Genomic DNA, 25,654 nt, shown 5'->3' on the forward strand with positions numbered 1-25,654 from the left:
AATCATATTAGTCATTGTTCCTGCACTGTATTCACACACTGCCCATCTCTATCTCTTCTCTGATTTAAAACTGTGTTTGTAAAAATTTATAACGAATAACAATGTTGTTCCTGGGTTCCCTTGGGACTAACAGTTATTGCTGTGTAGTTTTATATTAAAAATTAATTAATTGTAAAATTATTTCAATGAGGCATTCAGGATATTAAAGCCTAAATGTTGAGTAGATCTGTATATCACAGTGGAAATTAAAACACAATGCCTAAATGAATAATATATCCGTCTGTTCGATTCATCCCACCACTATGAGGAGTGGTTATTACCTTCTCACAGTAATAGCCTCCAGAATCCATTGCAAGCCAGGGTGGATGAGAGAGGGATTGTGGTATCACACGAGCTTTCGCAGTGCATTTTGGGGTGACTAATACTCCATTAGATTAAAGCTGCACTTAAAAATGCTTTGAATATGCTCATATTTCATCACCTCATGCATATTTCATATTTTAAAACCATCTCCCATCATTTGCATCTTTGGGTTCTGGCACTAAAACGTCTCACACAACCCTCTCCTTTTCAGCAGTCATTTAAATGAAGATTTTTTTTTTTTCATAGATGGAAGTCAACATGTACTGTACAGAAGTTTTTAAAACTCTGCACAACTCTCTTTGTGTATGATAGTTCTGACTAACTGAAATCTGGTCCACCATTTGCATTGATGTTAGCACAGTGCTCCCAGGAGCGGGTGCACCTGTCTGTCCATGCCACGGGTAAGGTGTCAGCTTCACACCTAGCATCCACACGTAGGCTTCAGTACGTCCCCAGCCTACTCACTGTTGACAGCATATTTACAAATGCTGTCAACAGGAACTTTGCAAGAACAAGAATGTCTCCTTTTGTGACCATTTTGATTTCCTGTGGGAGCAACCAGCACTCTGTAAAAGAGAGAGGATTCACCCTAACCGCAGGGGTTCCAATATTATCTCCAGCAACATTGCAAACTGTTTTAGAGACTGACAGCCAGGGTATATTAATGCTCCAGTCCTCTCTGTGGTAATCAACAACAGAGGACATGGAAAGCAAATCACCTCCTGTAGAAATGGTAGTACGGTCAATGTAACTTAATTTATGTTTCTCTCACTCCCCTGAATACCTTTGTCAATCTGACAGCTTTTGTCATCAGTAATCATGTGCCTATAAACCTGAATTACACTGTTAGCACTGAGACAATTGACCCTAGTAGGAAGCCCATTGGGAGCAGTTCACCTTGCACTATCAGCGCAAATAAGCAACCCAGAAAAGGGCAAAAATTGCCCACAATAACATATGTAGCCTGAGGAACAAGGTTCATGAAATCAATAACTTACTAACATCAGATAACATTCATTTCCTTGCTATCGCTGAAACTCACTTGGATAATTAATTTGACACAATGGTAGCAATACATGGTTATAACATCTACAGAAGAGACAGGAATGCTAATGGGGGAGGAGGTACTGTATACATTGAGTCATATTCCTGTAGAGCTTACAGAGGATCTCATGTCATGCTGTTGAAGTATTATGGCTTCAGGTTCACCCGCTTCAACTAAAGCCTATTCTTGTGGAAAATTGCTATACACCACTGGGTGCTAACAGTCAGTATCTTGATAATGTGTGAAGTGCTTGATAGTGTATGTGATATCAACAGAGAGTGTATATGATATCAACAGAGAGGTATATAACTTCTGTGTGACCTAAATATTGACTCATTTTCTTCAAGCTGTCCACTCAAGAAAAAGCTTCAGACTATAACCAGTGCCTGCGATCTGGTTCAGGTTATTATTCAACCTACCAGGGTATATATGAATGAAATCTTCCACGTGTATTGATCACATCTTTACTAGTGCTGTAGAAATATGCTCTAAAGCAGTATCCACACCCATTGGATGTAGTGATCATAGATAGTAGCCATATCTAGAAAAACCAGTTTCAAAGACTGGGCCTAAAATAGTTTATAAGAGATCATACGAGAGGTTTTGTAGTGATTCCTATGTTGAAGATGTAAAGAATATTTGCTGGTCTGTGTGTATTGAGGAACAACCAGATGCCAGAATTTACACATTTATGAAATTGCTTCTTCAATTTACTGATAAGCATGCACCCAGTGGACTGATGAGGAATTAAAACATTTTATGGTTGAGAGGGACGAGGCGAAAGTCTGGCTCCAAAGCCGATTGGCAAATTGAGAAACCATACGAGTAAACTAAACAAAAAGAAGAAGAAGTTGTACTACGAAACAAAGATAAAAGATATAAAGGATGATTCAAAAGCCTTGGAGCAGCTTAAATGACATTTTTGGCAAAAAGGCAAACTCAGCTCCATCCTTAATTTAATCAGATGGCTTATTCATCACAAACCCTCTGATATTGCCAACTACTTGAATTACTTTTTCATTGGCAAGATCAGCAAACTCTGAACCTTCATGTCCCTTAATAATTGACCAAATTATGAAAGACAAGCATTGTTATTTTGAATTCTTTAAAGTGAGTGTGGAAGGGGTGTAACAATTATTGATGTCTATAAAAAATGGCAAACCACCTGGTACTGACAACTTTGATGGAAAATTACTGAGGATGGTAACAGACTATATTACCACTCTTATTTTCCATCTCTTCAATCTAGACCTACAGGACAGTGTGTGCCCTCGGGCCTTGAGGGAAGCACAAATAATGCCTCTACCCAAGAATAGCAAAGCACCCCTTACTGGCTCAAACAGCTGACCCATCAGCCTGCTACTGACCTTTAGTAAACTTTTGGAAGAAGTTGTTTGACCAGATACAGTACAATGCTATTTCACAGTAAACAAATTAACAACTGACTTTCAGCACGCATATAGGGAAGCGTACTCAACACAAATGACACAAATGATTGATGATTGGCAGAAAGAAATTGGTAATAAGAATTTTGTGGTAGCTGTTTGTTAGACTTCAGTGCAGCTTTTGACATTATCGATCGTAATCTGCTGCTGAAAAAAACGTATGTGTTATGGCTTTACATCCTCTGCCATATCATGGAATGAGAGTTACCTACAGTATCTAAAAAACACCCTCTGTGTTCTGTTAATGGAAGCCCCTCTAATGTAAACCAGGTAGAGTTGGGATACCACAAGCGAGCGGTCTTGCTTGGACCCTTACTTTTTTCTATTTTTACTAATGACCTAGTCTTGAGTAAAGCCTGTGTGTCTATTTATGCTGATGACTCAACATTATACATGCCAGCTACCACAGCAAGTGAAATCACTGCAACACTTAAAGAGCTGCAGTCAATTTTAGAATGGGTGGCTAGTAATAAGCTAATCCTTAATATATCCAAAACTAAAAGCATTGAATTTAGGACAAATGATTCGCTAAATCTTGTAGTGAATAATGTGTCAATTGAGCAAGTTGAGAAGACTGAACTGCTAGGTGTAACCCAAGATTGTAAACTGACATGGTCAGAACATATAGGTAGCTACGATTGGGACAGGTCTGTCTGTAAAGCTCTGCTTTCTTGACATCACAAGCAACAAAACATGTACTACAGGCCATAATTTTATCACACCTGGACTACCACCCAGTTATATGGTTGTGTCACAAAAAAAGACATAGGCAAATTACAGTTTGCCCTGAACAGAGCAGCACAGCTGGCCCTTAAATGTACACAGAGGGCTAATATCAATAACATGCGCGTCAATCTCTCCTGGTTTAAAGTAGAGGAAAGATTGACTGCATCACTACTTGTCTTTGTGAGAGGTAGTGGCATGTTGAAAGCACCAAATTGTCTGTTCAAACAGCTAACACACAGCTCAGACCCCATACATACCCCACAAGACCTCCCAAGTGGGGTCTCTTCAGTCCCAAAGTCCAGAACAGACTCTGGGAAAGGCACAGTACTATGACTACATGGAACTCTCTTCCACATCAAGGAACTTAAGCGAGCAGTAAAATCTGATTTAAAAAAAAACTGATAAAACAGCACCTTATGACGCGGACTTTGAAGAGAGACACACAAACACGCACACACACTGTAAAATGTTATATTGTACTTTTCTAATAATAGAGTAATAATGCAATATGATGTATTGTTTTCTTTATGATATAGGCTGTTGTTTTGTTGTGATGTAATTGTTTTAATCCTGTAGCTGATGGGGGATCCTAATAAATACTAAATACATGAGAAATGGGGCCAGTGCTCCTTTTAAGTCCCTTCATGTGGGTGGTTCGCATCAGGCCAAGGCCAGATAGTGCTTGTTCTGCTAGGCAGAGCTGCAGTGTGTACAGAGTGTACAGACAGAATGCTGGGAGGATTTGAATGCATATATGAAGCAGTACAGAGGCTTTGGACAGAATCAACTGTCGGAAGCAGCAGCATAACCAATGAATACACAAGCTTTCCATCACACGAAGCAGGGTGTCAAAATCTGAAACTTTGGACTTGACAGTTCGCAGACAAGATCATAGAGAGAACTCCTGATCAAATACTATGCCTATAAATACGTGAGATTCTACACTCCCAGGGCCCCGTCTGCTCTCCCCACTGCCAGTGGCAGTAATCCAACACCTAGTCACTCTCTGATCACTTCTATTCCAGCATAAGGCCCTACACCAGCCTTTCCATTAAAGCCTACATTCTCTTTCATGTTTTAGGCTAGTCAAGAATCTTATTACTCAGAAGACAGGTCTGGTACCGCCCAGTGTACTTCAGACAGCAGCAGAAGGAGGTCACTCATACTGTAACACTACTGGTATTTCTGACTAATCCACATCCACTATAAAATTATGAGGTATTCCTGGCATTGCAAGAAAACACTCACCCTAGCTCAAAGCGGTAGTTTGATTCAGTGCTGGGGGATTGGGCGGGGTGCGTGCTTGGGTGGACTCTAACGGTAAAGCTTTTGCCTGAGAGGTGAACAAGCAAAGCATGATGTCATCCATTGCAGCATGATCTCTCTCTCCCCTCCCTCCCTCACCTCAGCCTTCCCTTGAAATGTTCAGTTCACAGCCTTGCTTGTCTTGTTGTCTTGGAGCTCTGTCCTTTAAACAAGTGCTCTCTCAAGCTCTTGTCTGCACTGAGAGGAATGCCATCTTCTGTTCTTGGCTTGGGCAGTTGACATATTTTTGCTCAGAGCTTCCCCACTTGAAACCATTTATAAGCCACATTCCAGCAGCGTACTGGTTTGTACTACTATAAAGTTTAATAGAAGCACTCTTCACTGGTATTGCTCTTAATCAATATTGTTTCACCATCGTGTCCTTCTTTACACTGCTATTAAAACTGCATTGTTTGGTCAGTCATTGTATCCATTCTATGCAACCCCTCTCTAAAAAGACTGATGGTGATGTTTGAATCTTAAGAATTACCACTCCCTTCACGCCTGTTGCTTGGCCTCCATAATGTTAGATCCTAACTCCCATGTATGTGTGTTTGCGTCTTTAACTCTTCTTTTTTTTTTTTTTTTTACATTCCAGATATCTTCAGTGACATGTGCACAGCAGCTCTGTCTGACTCAGAGGAAAATGAAACCAGTACGTGGGGAGATGTATCTCAGGAAAGTAGATAAGCATGATGGACCATTTGGCAATGAACTTCTGGAACATGCTGTTAGCCCAACTTGGTCAAGCTTCAAAGTGGGGGAGCAATTTCAGCTGCTCTGCTCAGACAGAGAAAAAGCAAGTCTGAAGTCAAGTCAATAGTGGTGTAGGTGCCCTCTGTTGTTGCTATGCTACACTGAAAATAAGACTTTTGCTCGGCTCAGCTACTGAGATTAAAGAAAATAACTTTTACCACCATTTTGCCATGTGTCAAACCCTGTACTTGATTCGTGCTCTCAAAGATATTCTGACGTACCTTTGATGCACACCACACTCCCTCCTGTGGCCTAATCAAGGGTGTATTCATTACATCTTTCAACGGAAACCGTTTACTGTTTAAGAACCAAACAGAAACAAACAGAATGAAATGGGTAGGGAATTACCTGAATTTGTCCAATAGAAACTTTAGTTTTTGTTGGAAAACGTTTTGCAACAGAATAGGCATAATGAATACACCCCAGGTAACCTTTTGTGAGGAGGGTCATCCTGAACACAGTGGGCCAGGAAGTACCACCATGGAAACTGGAGATCTTTCCATCGAGGGGAATATGTTTGATCTATAGACTTAATTGGAGACAAGCTTGATTGTATTCTTACCTTTTAAAAATCCTTAAAGTTTAAATTTCTTCAAACTTTGTTTCGTACTGCTGAATTCCTTGCCCGTTCAGTTGTTTTATAAATAACTGAGGGATTTCTCATTTTGCAAGATATATTATTATATTCCCTGAATAAAATAAATAGCTCTTTACTTCATCTTATGTACATACATGTTATATATTTCTTTTTTTTCACTCGTGTAAAATCTGTGTATAACTATTCTATAAATATCAATTCCCATCTGATCATTATATAAGTATTCATGCCATCTTCTTTCAGATTCTGGCTTGTGCCTCCCCATTGGATTCATCTCAAATCTACTGTATGTCCTGGTTGGAATGTAGTGAATTCACCCATGAAATAGCATCTTATGGTTGATTATGATTACAAGCATTGAACATAGTGCATTGAACATAGTGCATTGTTTGAATAAGTTCAATGCTATGATTGTAATGAAAATATTCAAATTTTACTGTACAGAATATTTATTGCTATACGCTGTGTTCCCAATATATAATGTTTTACTATAATGCATATTTAGGAACTAGCTAAGAGCCATCAGTGATATGACTCATATGATCCTTCAACAGTTTATCATCTGACTTTTGTATAAATATCAGTGTTTCTAAGCCATAGAATGGCGTTGAATGCCCCAGATATTATATAACATACCTGAGATTGTCTACGGCCACAGTATTCCAATCTTGTAATATAAAGAGCCTCAAAAAGCTGTATTGCTACTGCAAACATTTTTGTATTTATTTATTTGACTTTTATATCCAGGTTAGTCATTGAGAACCAATTTTTTTTCACAATAACAACATAGTATTCAATTAACTTGTCGCATCATCTCAATGTGATTAGATCTTCTCTGAATATGACCGTCAGGGAACATTTCAACAGTGTTTTAACAATTTGGGGTGTTTTAAGAATTGGAAGACGCTGAAAGTTATCGGCACGTTCTCAAAGGGACTGAAGACAGAGGAAACTCTAGATGCAGTGTGGTAAATCCTGGTGATGGAATGTGAAGAAGAGGTCTGGACCTTTGCAAAAAATATCTAAGACGTTATGAAATTCAGCCAAAAGGCAAATGAATTCCCACAAAGTAGCTGCCTTTTTAGACAGGTTTTTGACTCAATTGTGATGATTTAAGGCTGTGTTAAAATGAAATGTCATTATTTAAGGTGAAATCAGAATAAATCTGTGACTGTTTTTATGAACCATGCCATCTAAGTGATGTGTAAATTATTTTTTCTGTAAAGTATATGATGGAATACATGTCTTGAAAGCCATTATTTATTTCTGCTCTTCTGTCAGTAATCAATGGGGTTTCAGGTAGCAGAATACAGCCAGCCTAGTACATCATTGTAATTCCCTCAGTTGGTGACTGGTACTAAATGTTGATCTGCTTTCTTCTCCTGAGATGAAATTATATTTTAAAAACAAGCACCTAAAGTTTTAAATGCTCAAGATATCTAGTCTCTGGCACCAGTTGCATGAAAGAAATTATCAAAATAGCATTATTTATAGCACTTGAAAATTATGTCTAAAAACGTATATTCTTTCTCTCAGAATCAATCATTTTCACCAAAAACATTAACCTAAACCTGCCACTCTAAGTGCATCAACAGATTTCTTTACTTAACTGTTATGCAACATATTTTTAGATTAAACATTTAAAAGATGTGATCTTCTTCGTAGGCCAAATTTCCTTGCTGGTGAGTATCACATACATTTCATGTTGTTTTGCATTGCCTTTCACTATTTTTTAATTTCCATTGGCATATACACTACTAGGGCATATCTTAGCACTAGCTCCACTTCAATAAAGTGTTCCAAAAAAACTATTGTGCAGTGTCCTGGACCTTTTCATAAAGGTACTTATCACTGCAATGTGAACATTTAGTCCATCACAGCCAATCACTGCGGTAGAAATTGAGTGTGGTACAGGGAATGACAATGGCAGGGGGGTGGAGGGCAAGGAAAGGCTTTGTTGTACAATGTCTTTCAAGTTACATATGGGAATACAGGTGGAGAGAGGAGTTGACACAAAGAGCTGGAGATGTGACAGGCATACAGAAGCTGGGACTTGAGAAAAAAAGGAAAAGGAGGAAAGGGCCTTGCTTGCGCTCATCACTTTGTCCTCCAGGCTTGGTGCAGGTTTCCAGAGGCTCTGTGAAGACAAACTCTGCACCGCAGCCAGAAGGGCCTGCTGGGAGGAATTAATCATGAGCATCGGCCCCAGGAACAAACTCTCAATGGTGACACCAGGGAATCTTGGCCAGTTCAAAGAGGTAGGCATGTACTATCGGTATTTTGTCTTGAAGCCTTGTCTGGGTGCAAGTCTGAGAAAGTTGATTTGCCTGAGAGGGACTGAAATGAAAACTGTAGGTTGACGCTGTCTTGTTGCTCCACACTCCTCTTCATGTAAGCCTGGAAACAGGGGAGAGGAATAAATTATGTGCTAGCCTATCTCACTTGTGAATGTACAATGCACCTTTCTCAAATCAAATGTTATTGGTCATAAATATATTTAGCAGATGTTATTGCAGGTGTAGCGAAATGCTTGTGTTCCTAGCTCCAACAGTGCAGTAGTATCTAACAATTCACAACAATACATACAAATCTAAAAGTAAAATAATGGAATTAAGAAATATATAAATATTAGGATGAGCAATGTCAGAGTGGCATTGACTAAAATACAGTAGAATAGAATACAGTATATAAATATAAAATTAGTAAAGCAGTATGTAAACATTATTAAAGTGGCTAGTGTCCCACTATTAAAGTGACCAGTGATTCCATGTCTATGTATATAGGGCAGCATCTTCTAATGTCCAGTGAATAACCAGGCGATAGCCGGCTAGTGATGGCTATTTAACAGTCTGATGGCCTTGAGATAGAAGCTGTTTTTCGGTCTTTATGTCCCAGCTTTGGTGCACATGTATTGACCTCTCCTTCCTGGTGGTAGCTGGGAGAACAGGCCGTGGCTGGGGTGGTTGATGTCCTTGATTATCTTTTTGGCCTTCCTGTGACATTGGGTGTTGCAGGTGTCGGGGGGCATGCAGTGTGCCCCTGGGGATGCGTTGGGCAGACCGCACCACCCTCTGGAGAGCCCTGCGGTTGCGGATGGTGGAGTTTCTGTACCAGGTGGCGATACAGCCCGACAGGATTCTCTCAATTGTGCATCTGTAAAAGTTTGTGAGGGTCTTAGGGGCCAAGACAAATTTCTTCAGCCTCCTGAGTTTGAAGAGGTGCTGTTGCGCTATCTGTGTGGGTGGACCATTACAGATTGTCAATGTGTACTGTGAGGAACTTGAAGCTTTATGCAATACTTATTAACAGCACTGTAACAGTTGGCATTTGGTAGGTTATTGGTAGGTTTCCAGCAATAGGGCAGGCTACTATCTTCATTATTTTGGTCAACAATATTGTAGCTTGAAAAAAAGCAGAGGTATGTAATATAGACGACCATTGTCCCAAATCTCAATTAACTACAAGTTGCCCATGTTTATTTTGGGATTTATAATAGAAGCGGGGAATTTGAAGAATCTCTGATGAAAAGGTGTGTGTGGAACATCGTAGTCAACCCGTTTCCACCGCAGTGTCAGTGGGCATCGTAGTTTGAATCCACGAGCCAATCAGAAGCCCCGCAGTGCTGCTTCCGTTCAGTCTTTCCCATTCTTGTCCAATCAGATTACAGCCGCCTCGTATGCCTTGCTTTTTGAATTCAGGTTGAGCGAACTTTGTTGTCCACGGGCGTACAATGTCCCAAACAAAATGGATTATGCAGACAAACAATTAATTCCGACAACCAAAGTTAATTTCGCGTTTTCAGTATGCATTAGATAAGATTTAAACCAGGAGTTAAGTAAATATTTGTTTGTTGTACCGCAAACGCATATAATATATATATATATTTACTTTTAGAGACAGGAATAACCTGCAGATAGCAGTGTCAATTCAGTTAGCCAACCGCTAGCTGAACTGGTCGACTAGCCAGTTTACAACTGTCACCTGCGATTATTTTTTTGTTATTTCCAAAGCTTTGGGTAAGTCCTTTGATGTTTCTGTTTACTTCTCCCAGCAACCATGATTTTTAAGTAGCTAGCTAACAAAATATGCACCCTTGACCTTGCTAGCAAGCATGCTCAACAAGTGAGCTCGCGTTAATTAGCTAGCTAAAGTTGTTCAGCAGGTCGCTAGCAACACGTTGAGTAATGTATATAACTACTGTTAACGTTAGCCAGCCTGCTTCGTTCAGCCTTTGACAAGTGTGTCCACTGTACGTTGACGCACACATTGTTTCTAGCTAAGTAACAGCAACAACCTTGATTAACAACTTGGGATGTATGTTACTGTATTTGTACATGGCCATTGGATATTGCTTTCAACAGAAAAAGTTCAAATCGACTGAGTACGTCTAACTTTGGGACACACTGCATAGCTAACGTAACACCGACTCCTGATGTTGTCACAATGCTAAAGTACGAATAATGTTAAATGCCAAGATAGCTACCAAAAACGCTTTCAATACCCTGCCTGAATAACGATAACTAGTTATACATTTAGAACAGCAGTTGGAAGTTAGTTAGCTAACGTTAGTGGACCAACTTCTTACTTGCTCAAACCAATTTAGACATTGCACCAATGTGCACATAGCTAACGTTAGCTAGCTAACAGTTACCAATATTCAGATACTGTATGTAACGTTAAATCTTAGAAAACAAACCAGTCGTAATCATGTGCCTAGCTTGCTATCTTGATTCTAACGTTAACACTCAGATCAACTACACTCATCCAAGCTTGTTGGTTTTGTAACAGCACAGTCAGGCCTAGTTCAGACTAGAACATAACATTCGTTTCCATTTTTATTCCAAGTTTGACACCTCACTCTCTCCTCAAGCTCTGACTCTCCTAACTTTTGATTGTTTGGACAGGATTGTGCCACCACCCCTGTCACACTGCCATGGCTGACAGCAGCATAGTTACTTTGGGGATGGCTCGTAGCCTGCTGGTGGACTCCTCTGTGTATGACTCCAGGTTGGCTGAGACTACTAAGGATGTATTCCTGAGTTTGGACTGTGAAGACATGGAAGGCAAGAGTTTCCCCTTCTCTCAATCAGTTGGATATTAACTTCCTTTTACCTGAGGCTGTCACTCAAAACAGAAAAGACTTCTTTCTATGATTGCTTTCACATTACCTTTGAGATTCACTGAGCCCTTAGTCCTCTGTATTCTCTTGTAGAGATGCTGCATCGTGTCGAAACCAGAGTCGTTCTTGTGGGAGAAGCTGCCAAAAATGGAGCACTTGTTAAAGCACTGCAGGTACCATGCCCTAATAGTTCTGAGCCCAGTTGTATGGGTTGTCATTGTGAAAACATTGCATTGTTTTGTTTCTTGTGATAGTTTTTATTGTTTTAAGGATAATGAGTGCATTGAGTCAATGTTATTACAAATAAATGTGGGACTAATAAAGCCTATATATTTAGAAGTCTAGCTTTGGCAAAGATGAGAAGAATCTCACCCAGGTTATCCAGTTAAACTTCAGACTCTGTCCTGTCCATAGCCTTTAGAGACCCACTACTGCCAAAGCTTTCATAGTGAAGGCAGGACAGGAGACATGTCTGTGTGTGAGCCAGGGGAGGAGAGTGGGCAAATGTGATTTGTCTGTGAACGTGAAACAGCACAAGCCTAACTGCTGGAATAAAAATGGGTTCACCCTTGAGAATAACTGAGAAACTTGTCATATCTGAAGAATAATCAGAATCTTGTTCAGGGTAATGCCTCTGCATCCATAAAAAAAAATAATAATAATAATTACACTGCCTCGTAAATCCATATTTGCATTTTTAAAAAATTTTAAACAGTACAATTCAAACATGTATTTATGGTACAGTAGAGAACTTAAAACAATTATTTTTTTTATTGTACAGAGGCATTATCCAGAATGAGATTGTGTTGTAATATGAGTTGGTTTGGAGTGTTTTGCAGATTTTTCTAACATGCTTTAGAAACATTTTCAAATTGCATTGTATTCAATGGCAAGTGATGACTCTGCAAAATGTAACAATCAATTTTGTCTTTAACAAAATATATTTATTTAACATTTTGGGGTATCAACTACATGCACAGAACGATTTAAAATAAGGCTACATGTGAAAATGTTTGAACTTCCCCTTTAAATGATCTATTTCGTGGGACAATCTGTACATAGATAAGTGCTGCACTGTCGGCACAAACATTTCGCTACACTCGCAGTAACAACTGCAAACCATGTGTATGTGACTACTGAAATCTAATTTTATTGCTGTCACATCCGCCAACAGTTTAATCGGACTGAATTGACAAAAAAAAGTTATCCTGCTGCTTTGAACTTTTAATATATCAGAACTTTCCCCCTGGATTGCACTTGACATTTGTTTGAAGTCCTTGCCTTCTGGGTTGCAAGGACACTGGCCCCTGGTTCAGAGAATTTGTCAGTTTGGTGTCGCCAGTTTGACGTTAATGCTTAATTTTACAGGCCGTCAGAATAATGGAAGTTCCGGTGGTTAAGATTAAAGGAGGGGAACCGGGTGTTGAGGCTGGAGAGAAATTTATAAAATCTATAGTCAATATGGTATGTGTCTGTCCGGACTGGGAGTGTGTTGCATGTTTTAATGCACCAAGGGGGTGTCTTTGCATGGGCAATCACAGGGTGATTTGCGTGTAACTGCAGCAGTATCGTCACAATTACTGTTAAATGTCACAGATTTCTATTAACACCTGGTGTCCAAGCTAAATGTTTAACATAATGATCTAACACGTTCACACTGTTGATTACTCTCGTCCACTGTACTCTGATGTATGGTAGTAATATTTTACCTTTTGTGTTCTTGATTCAATTTCTGCTCTTGAATGAATTTAGTGAGTTAATCAAAAACAAAATAACACCATCTGAGTGAGCACTCAATTAATTTGATAAGGCATTTAGGAATGTCATCATGGTGTGCGGCAGTGTGTGTGTCTGCAAATGAAGGAACGGCTTTCAACTTCAATGTTCCTGTTTGCTCTAAACTCACCTAAATGTGCTTTAAATTAGTCATTCATATTGCAATATGATATACCCCTCATAATTATACAATTACTCCTTTTTATATCAAATAACTACTTGTGTGTCCCTGCTCTCATTAACAGTATTTTAATCCACAGGATATCAACGTGCCTTGCATAAAGACAGACAATGTCAAAGAGTTTGGAGACGGAGAAAACACAGAGTTTGAGACTGTGTTTGTGCTCGCAGACTTTGCCTCGCCTGACTACAGCTACCTTTACAAACATGACAACCGGATCGTGGGCCCCCCGGTTGTTCTGCACTGTGCGGGACGAGAGGAGGTAAGGACAGGAGCAAATCACTCCTGAAATATACTCACTCAATCACTCACGGATGGCACTCAGTGCTCAGCTATGGATCATTCCTCTCAGGTTCAAGAACTGATGTTTTGACTGTTATGGTGCAATTTAGCATCTGCCTGCTACAGAAAGATGAAGTAAAACGCAGGGAAAGTTGTGCTTTGAAGTTAAATCGATTTATAGGAAGGTTTTGATTGTTCCCATGAACCCTGAGAAATGCGTCACTGTTATCTGGGTCTAAGCAGAGCACCTGCTCAACACAGTCCGATTACTGCAGAAGATGAACACACCACTGGCCACAGATCACTGCACATCTCACCAGACACCGCTCTAAGATGACACTAGGTCTATGGAGGAGTAAATCACAACTCTAAAAACTGAACATGAACAGACACTGATGCAAAAGGCATGAAATATGTCCATAATATTCAGAATGAGTAATTATCTCCGGATCTCTCTCCCCTTATCTATAGAGCCTGTTAACTTTGAGATGTTTGTGTTCTGTATAACATCACATGTTTACACATGCATAAACCATACAGCTTTGCTACTGACCAGTAATGCACCCCCAAAAGATTAGAACTTGATACAAGCAGTGGAGGAATGTTTTCAGTATCAGAGGTTTATGAGAACCATGTTTGTTTCCCACAGCCCCTGCCATTTTCCTCTCGTCCTTTATACTCGACCACCATGCTCAACTTGTCACTGTGTTTCACTGGTTTCCGCAGCAAAGAGGAAGTTGTAAGTGGAATGCATTCAAGCTGATTTTGTAATTTGTAACACTACCAAGTGCCAACATGTTGTGTTTGTTTGCTATTTTGATGCTAAGAGATATGTTGGTGTCAAATGTCACTTTCGTTTATCCCCTGCAGAAAAACCTGGTGAATCTGGTGCATCACATGGGTGGCGCCATCCGTAAGGACTTCAGCACTAAAGTCACCCATCTCATTGCATACTCCACTCATGGCGAGAAGTACAAGGTTTGTAAAACACCCCTAACATTTCCTCCCATCTGGACGAGCTCATGTATAAACCTAATCCATATGATTTAGTTGTGATTTTGTGCCACCAATTTTTCCGTACTTTCAACCGACGATCTTCAAACTTAGTTTAAACTGTGCTGTTGAACTATCAAAACTTGCGGTGTGCTAATACACTCCCTCATTGGTTCTTTTAAGATGTGTTTTTGATAGATTCTCCTCAGGGAGTCGCTCTTAACTCTGGATTATTTTGTTCATTACATGACATTTCACTTGCTGACTGTGAAATTGTTATTTTTATTGATTCTCTGTAGTTCTGTTTGCTTTTCTCCACACCCCATCCTTTTCTGAATTGAATGCTTAACTAGTTTCGGCATGTTTTGCTCCAGCACTTTAAACATGAAACGTAATTTTGTTCTCTTAACAGACGGACTGAGCTGTTTTACATCGCAAGGTGTCTTACTGTTTATCAAAGTACAAGAATGAGAGCGGTTTCAATACACATGCCGTTTTTCATCCTTAGCTTTGGAGAATAAACTTGTGACCTCTTACAGTACCGTGTGTGTGTGTATATATACACTGCTCAAAAAAATACAGGGAACACTTAAACAACACAATGTAACTCCAAGTCAATCACACTTCTGTGAAATCAAACTGTCCACTTAGGAAGCAACACTGATTGACAATAAATGTCACATGCTGTTGTTCAAATGGAATAGACAACAGGTGAAAATTATAGGCAATTAGCAAGACACCCCCAATAAAGGAGTGGTTCTGCAGGTGGTGACCAGGCCACTTCTCAGTTCCTATGCTTCCTGGCTGATGTTTTGGTCACTTGAATGCTGGCGGTGCTTTCACTCTAGTGGTAGCATGAGACGGAGTCTACAACCCACACAAGTGGCTCAGGTAGTGCAGCTCATCCAGGATGGCACATCAATGCGAGCTGTGGTCAATGTAAACGGTCAGAAACAGACTCCATGAGGGTGGTATGAGGGCCCGACGTCCACAGGTGGTGGTTGTGCTTACAGCCCAACACCGTGCATGACGTTTGGCATTTGCCAGAGAACACCAAGATTGGCAAATTCAGCACTGGCGCCCTGTGCTCTTCACAGATGAAAGCAGGTTCACACTGATCACGTGACAGTCTGGAGACGCAGTGGAGAACGTTCTGCTGCCTGCAACATCCTCCAGCATGACTGGTTTGGTGGTGGGTCAGTCATGGTGTGGGGTGGCATTTCTTTGGGGGGCTGCACAGCCCTCCATGTGCTTGCCAGAGGTAGCCTGACTGCCATTAGGTACCGAGATGAGATCCTCAGACCCCTTGTGAGACCATATGCTGGTGCGGTTGGCCCTGGGTTCCGCCTAATGCAAGACAATGCTAGACCTCATATGGCTGGAGTGTGTCTGCAGTTCCTGCAAGAGCAAGGCATTGATGCTATGGACTGGCCCGCCCGTTCCCCAGACCTGAATCCAATTGAGCACATCTGGGACATCATGTCTCGCTCCATCCACCAACACCACGTTGCACCACAGACTGTCCAGGAGTTGGCGGATGCTTTAGTCCAGGTCTGGGAGGAGATCCCTCAGGAGACCATCCGCCACCTCATCAGGAGCATGCCCAGGTGTTGTAGGGAGGTCATACAGGCACGTGGAGGCCACACACACTACTGAGCCTCATTTTGACTTGTTTTAAGGGCATTACATCAAATTTGGATCAGCCTGTAGTGTGGTTTTCCACTTTAATTTTGAGTGTGACTCCAAATCCAGACCTCCACGGGTTGATTAAATTTGATTTCCATTGACCATTTTTGTGTGATTTTGTTGTCAGCACATTCAACTATATAAAGAAAAAAGTATTTAATAAGAATATTTCATTAATTCAGATCTAGGATGTGTTATTTTAGTGTTCCCTTTATTTTTTTGAGCAGTGTATATATTTATTTATTTACACACCCATAACCACCCTATGCTGCGGTTAATGTTACAGCGGCCAGTAACCTCAATACACATTTCTAAACAATCAATCATTCTCCTAATGTGACGTGTACCTGTTTTCTTGTAGCTTGCTGTGTGTATGGGCACGCCCATCCTCACCCCAACATGGATCCATAAGGCCTGGGAGCATAGAGATGATGTGTAAGTACCTCCTCATGCTCATGGACCTGATTGTGCTCTTCACATTCATGTTTCTACATCAACTTACACTATTGTATACAAAACATTAGGAACACCTTCCTAATATTGAGTTGCACCCCCTTTTCCCTCAGAACAGTCTCAATTTGTCAGGGCATGGGCGGTGCAAGTGTTGGTAGCGTTCCACAGGGAAGCTGACCCATGTTGACTTCATTGCTTTTGACAGTTGTGACAAGTTGGCTAGATGTCCTTTGGGTGGTGGACAATTCTTGATACACACAGGAAACTGTTGAGCGTTAACCCAGCAGCGTTGCTGTTCTTGACACAGACCGGTGCGCCTGGCACCTACTAACATGCCCAGTTCGAAGGCACTTGCATGTTTTGTCTTGCCCGTTCACCATCTGAGTGGCACACACACACACAATCCATGTCTCAAGGTTTAAAAACTCTTATTTAACCTGTCTCCTCCCCTTCATCTTCACTGATTTTAAAGTGGATTTAACAAGTAACATCAATAAGGGATCATAGCTTTCACATGGATTCACCTGGTCAGTCGTCATGGAAAAAGCAGGTGTTCTTAATGTTTTGTATACTCAGTGTACATGCATAGGTTCTGACAACCACCTTTTCCTACAGTAAGTTCCATGCTGGAGATGAAGAGTTCCGCACAGAGTTCAAAGTTCCCCCCTTTCAAGACTGTGCGCTGTGCTTCCTGGGCTTCTCAGACGAAGACAAGACCAACATGGAGGAAAGGACAGTCAAACATGGTATTGGCCTGAGATCTTGCTGATTCGTTAGACCGTTTCAGTTTTTTTGTTTTGTCTTTGATTTGTTGTCTAGTCTTTACAAAAGCTGCTCTGCATGCACATGTTCCTCTTCAATAGTGTTTTATTTTTATGGAGTCCTTTTGGAGTTTCTACAACCTTAATCCTAATGTGTTTCTCCTAGGTGGCAGCTACTTGGAGGTTGGAGATGAGAAGTGCACTCACATGGTGGTGGAGGAAAACTCTGTCAAGGAGCTGCCATTCGTCCCGTCAAAGAGACTTTATGTTGTCAAACAGGAGGTGAGCACTTCAGTGTGGTAGATGTCAGCTTACATCACTGAACTGGGGGGGAGGTAGACATAAACATAAAAAACAACAACGTGAACAGTTTGTCTGACTGAAGCATACTACCTAAAATTCAGGCATTTATGCACCTCAAATGTGTGTTTTTCTAATACGTTGGCCCTGTCGAGTCTTGGAAAATAAGAATTGTTATTTTTCTAAACAGTATGTAAAATAAGTATTTCTATTCAATGTGTTTAGTTGTATTGATATATTGACTTGGATGGATCAATATTTTATTTTCCTTTCGACAAGGCACGTAATTTGAACAGAGTCAACACTGGTGTTCCCTGCCTTGTATCAATACTCTGTTTCTTTGACTGTTCAAGTGGTTCTGGGGGAGCATACAGATGGATGCCAGAGCAGGGGAGTCCATGTACTTCTATGAGAAGGTAAGTTCTGTCTGAGTCAGTCAGATATATGCAGAAATCTCTACAGTGGAATGGACACTGCTGATATTCTATACCTGTGTCGCACACATCCTCACGAGTCTCCCTCTGTGGTGCGAGTGAAGTGAGCTAGGAAAATCAAAAACACTTTGTCCCAACTCAATCAAATAGGCTCCACAAAAATAATTGAGTTGCTGTAATATAAAGTTTTTCTGCATTTTTCAAAGTCTCTCAGCATGTAGTCTTGCAAACCATCTTAACAATTTTATCAAACTATTATATAAATCTGAGTATTCCCAATTGTAGTTGTGTGCATGTAAATGTAGTCCGTACACTTCCACGTCACTGCTTTGCTTAATAAACTAGGTGAAATTATCGCGGTGGGGGTTTCGTCAAACTTGTTATCTCCATACACCTTCATCCGTCATGCCCATGTTTCTGCTACTCTCAGATGGACAGTCCTGTGATGAAGAAGGCTGTGTCCCTGCTGTCCCTCAACACACCCAACAGTAACCGGAAGAGGAGGCGTCTGAGGGACACTCTGGCCCAGCTCACCAAGGAGACGGAGATCTCCCCCTTCCCTCCCCCCCGCAAGAGGCCTTCTGCCGAGCACTCCCTGTCCATTGGTTCTCTGCTGGACATCTCCAACACCCCAGAGACCTGCAAGGCCCTGGCAGGTGAGAGGAGCCATAGTCACTCATAATCAGCCAGACGTCATGTCACAGTTCTGGGAACACTTTGACGGTTGTTAATAAGCCCCTCTGTCCTCGTTAAAAGTTATTGCAGGCAAAAAGAGACGGGGTTTATAGCATAATTAGGGTCTCACGTCAGTTGTAATCAGGGCCCTGTCATAGACTGTGGGGACAGTCACTGCTGGTTGCAGAGGGAGGCAGGAAGAAGCAACACGCTCTGCTATTCTGTTTGAACCCCCCCCCCCCCCCCCCCAATGAGACTGAACACCCTGTCTTTCAGAGAACAGTGTAGAGCGCAGCAGGCGTATGAGTGTATGTGCTGAGACCAGCAGGCAGAGGAGGATGAGGAGTGCCAGAGAGAGGAGTAGGGGGGCAGACCAAGAGTGGACCTTCCACTGCACTAGCACCCCTACCCCTCAGCAGGAGACCGGCACACTAGAGGGCCTCCCATGCCCCCAGCCGGCCCAGGCCTTAGAGACGGAGGAGGCTTCATGGATGGACTCGTCCCAGGAGTCACTCTATCTTAGCGCAGGCCAGGAGAAGACAGGTCACTCAGTTGAACTGTCACTGTGATGGAATCTGATTTTGCATTATATTAGAAACTGTATACGTTTTTTTTTTTTCGTGCTGTCTTGCTGATCAAAGAGGTACAAGAGGAAGAATAGTAGATTGTTAAAGCTCAGAGTTGATTTGAGGGTAAGATGATATGAAATACACTTGTTGCCTTCTCAAATGATTCTTGCTAGCTAAGACAAAAGCCCAACGCTTCCACAGAGTAGCTCTCACTTTGTATGTCAGACAATATACTCTTATTTCCTCAACTATGAGACATACAGGAAGTCAAAAAGTACAGAAGTTCTGGATTGTGTATTGTCGAAGAAAACAACATGTTTTTCTCCATTGTCTCAATCAATATTCACTTCTTGACTCTCTCTGGCACTTTCCCAGAACACTCCCGGCCGTCGAAGAGCTCTACACCTGCTGTCCTGAAGCAGTCTGCAAGATGGCAGGTCTCCAAGGAGTTATACCAGACAGAGAGCAACTATGTGGATATTCTCACCACAGTCATGCAGGTTTGTTGTTGCTGTGGACATGGGTTCACATAACACCACCGGGGATGCTAGGGTCCTTATCAGGCTGTCCCACCGGTGCCTGAGTCCAGTGACCAGTGGGGGAGAAAATGAATAGGATTATGAGCGTCAAGACTGTCAGCAAGGAAGGCAGGCTCCCACTCACACCACACCACTCACTCTGTTGCTCATCGATCCAAGCCTCAGGCCTTTCCTTGTCTCATTGCTCCCACTTTGGCAGCTCTCCATCTCTCTCTGCTTGCTATAGCATTACTATGATACCAGTAGAATGGAATGTCCTCGCTCACTCTCTGGTTAAGCAAACATCACTATGCCAAAAATAATGTACCCACTCCTTAGCTCACTCACCCCTATGAAGTAACCAGTAGTATTATGTCCTCTGCCCCATGTCCACTACACCATGCAAGCTCAGATGAGACAGATGGCAATCTTCACATCAAATGGTCTTTAACACTGACTGCTGACAGGTCGACCTCATGTCCACTGCCTTCTGAAGTTCGCCGATAAGCTGATCTGCCAAGAGTGGGCTTGAATACTAATTTTCCATTATGATTCACACATGTTGGGCGCTCGTTAAAATGTGTTTTTATTAGAACAAATTGTAATTAAAAGCCATTTAGAGCCTCTTTTTATACCTTTTACAGGGAAAGCTGAATATAGCTTGGCTAGATCACAGGAATTTTAATGGGATTAATTCCTGGTAGTTGATTAGATTAAAGACCTATTGTTTGGGTGTTTTCTAAGTCTTTGATTAGATGGGAAGGGAGGTTGGCTTGTTATATTTAATACATACCTGCACTCTATAAATATTTTTCTCTTCCCCAATGCTGAAAATAGATTTAGTGTATGTTTTTTATGACATTCTGGTTGTAATATTCAATCTGAAATAGTGAGGCCTTATCTAAACCACTTGTTTCACAGCCAGTTGGTTGACTTCTCCACCCATGCATAAGTCAATGGTATCTGTATTGGGGTGTGTGTATTGGTTAAGGGAATAGTGGGATCTGGGCTGTGTCTCACCTGAAATGTCTATTCCTATAGTTGTTCAAACTCCCCCTGGAAAAGGAAGACCAGGTTGGAGGACCCATTTTGGCTCAGGAAGAAATCAAGACCATCTTTGGCAGCATCCCAGAGATCTATGATGTACACACCAGGATAAAGGTAAGCACTTCTCTCCTGGAAATGTCAAAAGTTTTTGATTATTTTTTACTAGGCAAGTCCGTTAAGAACAAATTCTTATTTACAATGACGGCCTACCCCTGCCAAACCTGGAGGACGCTGGGCCAATTGTGCGTCGCCCTAATGACCTGAACAAGAGTTCAGTCTGCAGTAGTCATCTAAAGGCCCTCTGTGTGTCTCTGCTTATTGGGTTGTTTTGACAGGCCGATCTGGAAGTGCTGGTTATGGACTGGTCTGAGGACAAGAGTGTCGGGGACATCATTCTCAAATACGTGAGTATAACAAGCCTTTGTTCTGACTGTTGTATTTAGCCAATTTTGGACATACTGACTGTTCCTTTCTCTCTGTCAGTCTAAAGACCTGGTGAAGGCTTACCCACCATTCGTCAACTTCTTTGAGATGAGCAAGGATACGATAGTGAGGTGTGAGAAGCAGAAGCCACGTTTCCATGCTTTCCTCAAGGTATGTGAGATTATGTACATTCGTGTATACATCCATGTGGGTGTGGGTTTTGAAGTTACCATATGCCTCATGTTGAAGATCTTTCATTTCTCATCTCTTTATGTGAAGTAAGCTTTGAGAAACTCTGTGAGCATGTTTATATGAGTAGTTTGCGACATCTGTCAGGTCTCCTCTCCTTCAACATTAGTGTTTTCTTGCCTCCAGATCAATCAGTCGAAGCCCGAGTGTGGGCGGCAGAAGCTGGTGGAGCTTCTGATTCGCCCCGTGCAGAGACTGCCAAGCGTTGCCCTCCTTCTCAACGGTAGACTACACCACACACACTGCTCACACTTGACAGCCACATGTTGAGAAACATGCTGCATATGTGCTATGATGGAAGTACTAATTGCAATGCATTCTCCTCAGCTGCAGTATGAAGAAGTGTTGCACGGTATCGCGAGACTGTGGTACTTTTTAGATACTACAACATTAAAAACGGTTCAGTTGTAGTATTTCTGTTACTTTCGGTACTTCTGTCAAATGTGTCTCGTGTCGTAAACTGACTGAGCGGATCGTGTCTGTCAATTTGTCTGAATTCTATCAAGGCAGTACTAGGCTTAGTTTCTTGTGCAAAGGGCAGTCAGCTTTATGGAAACGCGGGAAACACTTTGAAAGCACTTTTGTTGGCCCTTGTTAAAAAGACCAGCTTTCCATCACAACCTCATTTATTTTTCAACTCCTAAAAAAACTAGCGCCAGCTGCACTTTTTTGAAACAGTATCAGCAAAGTGCTCCGCAATTCGGCGTGACTGCACCCGGGAGACCGGGGCTGAATGAAATTTGATGTCATTTTAAATGTAACACGGATCAATTGTAACAGGTAAGCAAGCAGGCCTACATTACATTTACTGTGTTGCATATTGTTTTGAGAAATGTAAGTCATCAATATGTTGCTAACTAATAAGTTGTAACTAGTTTAGCCTTCCACCAAAAAATTCTCCCTGCTCTTTTTTTTGCCGTGGCATCGTTTTGGTATAGAGTATCGTGATACTAAACCTGGTATCGAATTCAAAATTCTGTTATCGTGACAACACTAGTATGAAGAGTGCTTGATTTGCAACTGAAGTGTCATAAAGGAAAAATATGCTCCACTGTTACAAATTTGTCCTTGTCATATCAGTTTGCCGTTGACTTTTCATTATTCTATCAATTATGTATGTTATTGTCCATTGACCCCATCCATGCTGCAGATATTAAGAAGCACACTGCCGATGACAACCCTGACAAAATCACTTTGGAGAAGGCAATCGAATCACTCAAGGAAGTTATGACGTGAGTCAACTGTGCATTTCCAGCAATGCCTGAAGCATTTTATTGTAATGAAGTTGAAGCTTCATCCATTATCCCTCACATTTACATAAAATTATTGTAGTATCAGTTGGCTAAACGGAATGCATTTTATCCCCCAGTCATATAAACGAAGACAAGAGAAAGACAGAGGGACAGAAGCAGATCTTTGATGTTGTCTATGAAGTTGACGGCTGCCCTGTAAGTTTGTGTATTTCGTCACTAGAATGTGGCAAGCTTTGTTGAGCCTTTAATCTGTAAATGGCTGTCCTTCAGCACACTAACGGCCAGGCCTCTCCCTATGCGTTCAGGCTGATACCCATATTTCAAATTTCCCTGGGATGCATTTTTCGCGCTGTTCAATGCATATGTTTATCTTGTAATGCATGGCTTATTGTGCATGTTTCAAGCTACATTCTGGATATAATTTTTTTGCGCTGTGTGTATAATGTGAACCAAGCCATTCTTCTGTGTTCTGGTGTCCGGTTTTGAGGTGATCATAGTGCACTTGAGTTGGTACTAGAGGGAGTCAATTGGTACACCTCTGGGCTGTGAGGATAGCTCTTATCTGGATTTGGTTAAGCAGAGCTAGGGCTGTTAGGGTGACTATATTAATGCCACATATTAAGTCATGACCGCTGTCAAATTCCACATTACCGTTGGGTCACGGTAACTAGGTTTCTCCAAAACTGAGCACTGATGGTTATTAGTAGTCTACCAAACTTGCTAACTGTAAGTCACTAATGGCCGGTACTCAGGTCTCTCTAATCATTCTGACATCAATGCAAATCGAAAATCAAACCAAACACTTCATGAGAGCCCTGACATTCAGCGTTTGAGAGGAATAGGATCGTTTGTTGGGCTGTGAGAGCCAGCTCCTCATAGCTGGTTTATGCATGGAATGAAATCCGTGTTCCTATAAGCCCAGTTTGTGCTACATTTTTACAGGCTATGCAATTGAGTGAGAACTGAGTTTTGATGGCCTCTATTAACAAGAGGATTCCATCAGCTTTCCATAGGCAAGGCCTACTATATATTTGTTTCTCAAGTTTCCTAATATTAAGCTCTTTGCTTTGCATTACAATCGGAGTAGCCTACCTGGCTGGCATGAAAAGCGTCCTCCATTCGCTATTCAAGTGTATATAGATGTCTTTTTTTTACCCAGCCCCTGTTCCGACAGGTGCATGAAAATGGTCAATTACCCTAAAAATAAATATATATACATACAGTGCCTTGCGAAAGTATTCGGCCCCCTTGAACTTTGCGACCTTTTGCCACATTTCAGGCTTCAAACATAAAGATATAAAACTGTATTTTTTTGTGAAGAATCAACAACAAGTGGGACACAATCATGAAGTAGAGCGACATTTATTGGATATTTCAAACTTTTTTAACAAATCAAAAACTGAAAAATTGGGCGTGCAAAATTATTCAGCCCCCTTAAGTTAATACTTTGTAGCGCCACCTTTTGCTGCGATTACAGCTGTAAGTCGCTAGGGGTATGTCTCTATCAGTTTTGCACATTGAGAGACTGACATTTTTTCCCATTCCTCCTTGCAAAATAGCTCGAGCTCAGTGAGGTTGGATGGAGAGCATTTGTGAACAGCAGTTTTCAGTTCTTTCCACAGATTCTAGATTGGATTCAGGTCTGGACTTTGACTTGGCCATTCTAACACCTGGATATGTTTATTTTTTTTAACCATTCCATTGTAGATTTTGCTTTATGTTTTGGATCATTGTCTTGTTGGAAGATAAATCTCCATCAGGTTTTCTTCCAGAATGGTCCTATATTTGGCTCCATCCATCTTCCCATCAATTTTAACCATCTTCCCTGTCCCTGCTGAAGAAAAGCAGGCCCAAACCATGATGCTGCCACCACCATGTTTGACAGTGGGGACGGTGTGTTCAGCTGTGTTGCTTTTACGCCAAACATAACGTTTTGCATTGTTGCCAAAAAGTTAAATTTTGGTTTCGCCTGACCAGAGCACCTTCTTCCACATGTTTGGTGTGTCTCCCAGGTGGCTTGTGGCAAACTTTAAACAACACTTTTTATGGATATCTTTAAGAAATGGCTTTCTTCTTGCCACTCTTCCATAAAGGCCAGATTTGTGCAATATACGACTGATTGTTGTCCTATGGACAGAGTCTCCCACCTCAGCTGTAGATCTCTGCAGTTCATCCAGAGTGATGATACAGTTTTATATCTTTATGTTTGAAGCCTGAAATGTGGCAAAAGGTCGCAAAGTTCAAGGGGGCCGAATACTTTCGCAAGGCACTGTGTGTGTATATACATACATGTATGTATGTATGTGTGTGTGTGTATATATACTAAATACTGTGAAAGACTAGATTAAATTGAGAATAGTCTGATGGGGTGAGAATATTATCACTTGTGAATGATGCCCAGCGTGTGCAGTCTAAGGCTAGAAACAGCGCATTTTTGCGACTTTTCCCATCATAGTAGCGTGCGTCATGTAGCCTTGCCCATAGGCCAATGTGTTTTGATAAGGTTTGCATCACAACTAATGTCGCCAAATAACTCCAAAAACGTAGCCTAAAGGCCCAAGACCCCTGGAACACAGTTGGATAGCTCATATATACAGTGGGGAGAACAAGTATTTGATACACTGCCGATTTTGCAAATTAATTACTTAAATCATACAATGTGATTTTCTGGATTTTTGTTTTAGATTCCGTCTCTCA

At 41.3% G+C, this 25,654-nt stretch overlaps 2 protein-coding genes across 37 annotated transcripts in view; both read left to right on the top strand.

The window, feature by feature from the left end:
• mcf2l2 (MCF.2 cell line derived transforming sequence-like 2) overlaps positions 1 to 7,428 on the top strand; it is a 110,291-nt gene extending 102,863 nt beyond the window's left edge. For 14 of the 32 annotated variants that reach the window (XM_021604099.3, XM_021604105.3, XM_021604106.3 and 11 more), the window contains 2 exons: positions 4,661 to 4,758; positions 5,483 to 5,803. In XM_021604099.3, the coding sequence (XP_021459774.3) occupies positions 4,661 to 4,758; positions 5,483 to 5,574 (190 nt within the window). In that variant the 3' untranslated portion in view covers positions 5,575 to 5,803. Of the gene's footprint in view, positions 1 to 4,660; positions 4,759 to 5,482 lie in introns of all 32 variants that reach the window. The other 18 variants (XM_021604107.3, XM_090235764.1, XM_090235767.1 and 15 more) reach the window with 2 other exon arrangements.
• A 2,464-nt stretch (positions 7,429 to 9,892) lies between these two features.
• Positions 9,893 to 25,654, top strand: part of ect2 (epithelial cell transforming 2) — a 35,829-nt gene continuing 20,067 nt past the window's right edge. For 2 of the 5 annotated variants that reach the window (XM_036978251.2, XM_036978254.2), the window contains exons 1-19: positions 9,893 to 10,254; positions 11,143 to 11,301; positions 11,451 to 11,530; positions 12,726 to 12,821; positions 13,394 to 13,576; positions 14,246 to 14,335; positions 14,467 to 14,574; positions 16,637 to 16,710; positions 17,344 to 17,474; positions 17,656 to 17,771; positions 18,143 to 18,205; positions 18,654 to 18,879; positions 19,843 to 19,967; positions 21,027 to 21,146; positions 21,368 to 21,436; positions 21,516 to 21,626; positions 21,831 to 21,927; positions 22,855 to 22,936; positions 23,074 to 23,152. In XM_036978251.2, the coding sequence (XP_036834146.1) occupies positions 11,172 to 11,301; positions 11,451 to 11,530; positions 12,726 to 12,821; positions 13,394 to 13,576; positions 14,246 to 14,335; positions 14,467 to 14,574; positions 16,637 to 16,710; positions 17,344 to 17,474; positions 17,656 to 17,771; positions 18,143 to 18,205; positions 18,654 to 18,879; positions 19,843 to 19,967; positions 21,027 to 21,146; positions 21,368 to 21,436; positions 21,516 to 21,626; positions 21,831 to 21,927; positions 22,855 to 22,936; positions 23,074 to 23,152 (1,980 nt within the window). In that variant the 5' untranslated portion in view covers positions 9,893 to 10,254; positions 11,143 to 11,171. Of the gene's footprint in view, positions 10,255 to 11,142; positions 11,302 to 11,450; positions 11,531 to 12,725; positions 12,822 to 13,393; positions 13,577 to 14,245; positions 14,336 to 14,466; positions 14,575 to 16,636; positions 16,711 to 17,343; positions 17,475 to 17,655; positions 17,772 to 18,142; positions 18,206 to 18,653; positions 18,880 to 19,174; positions 19,442 to 19,842; positions 19,968 to 21,026; positions 21,147 to 21,367; positions 21,437 to 21,515; positions 21,627 to 21,830; positions 21,928 to 22,854; positions 22,937 to 23,073; positions 23,153 to 25,654 lie in introns of all 5 variants that reach the window. The other 3 variants (XM_036978253.2, XM_036978255.2, XM_090235785.1) reach the window with 2 other exon arrangements.

The sequence above is a fragment of the Oncorhynchus mykiss genome, chromosome 5 (assembly GCF_057628025.1).
Source record: "Oncorhynchus mykiss isolate SJ-2025 chromosome 5, ASM5762802v1, whole genome shotgun sequence".
Lineage (NCBI taxonomy): Eukaryota > Metazoa > Chordata > Actinopteri > Salmoniformes > Salmonidae > Oncorhynchus > Oncorhynchus mykiss.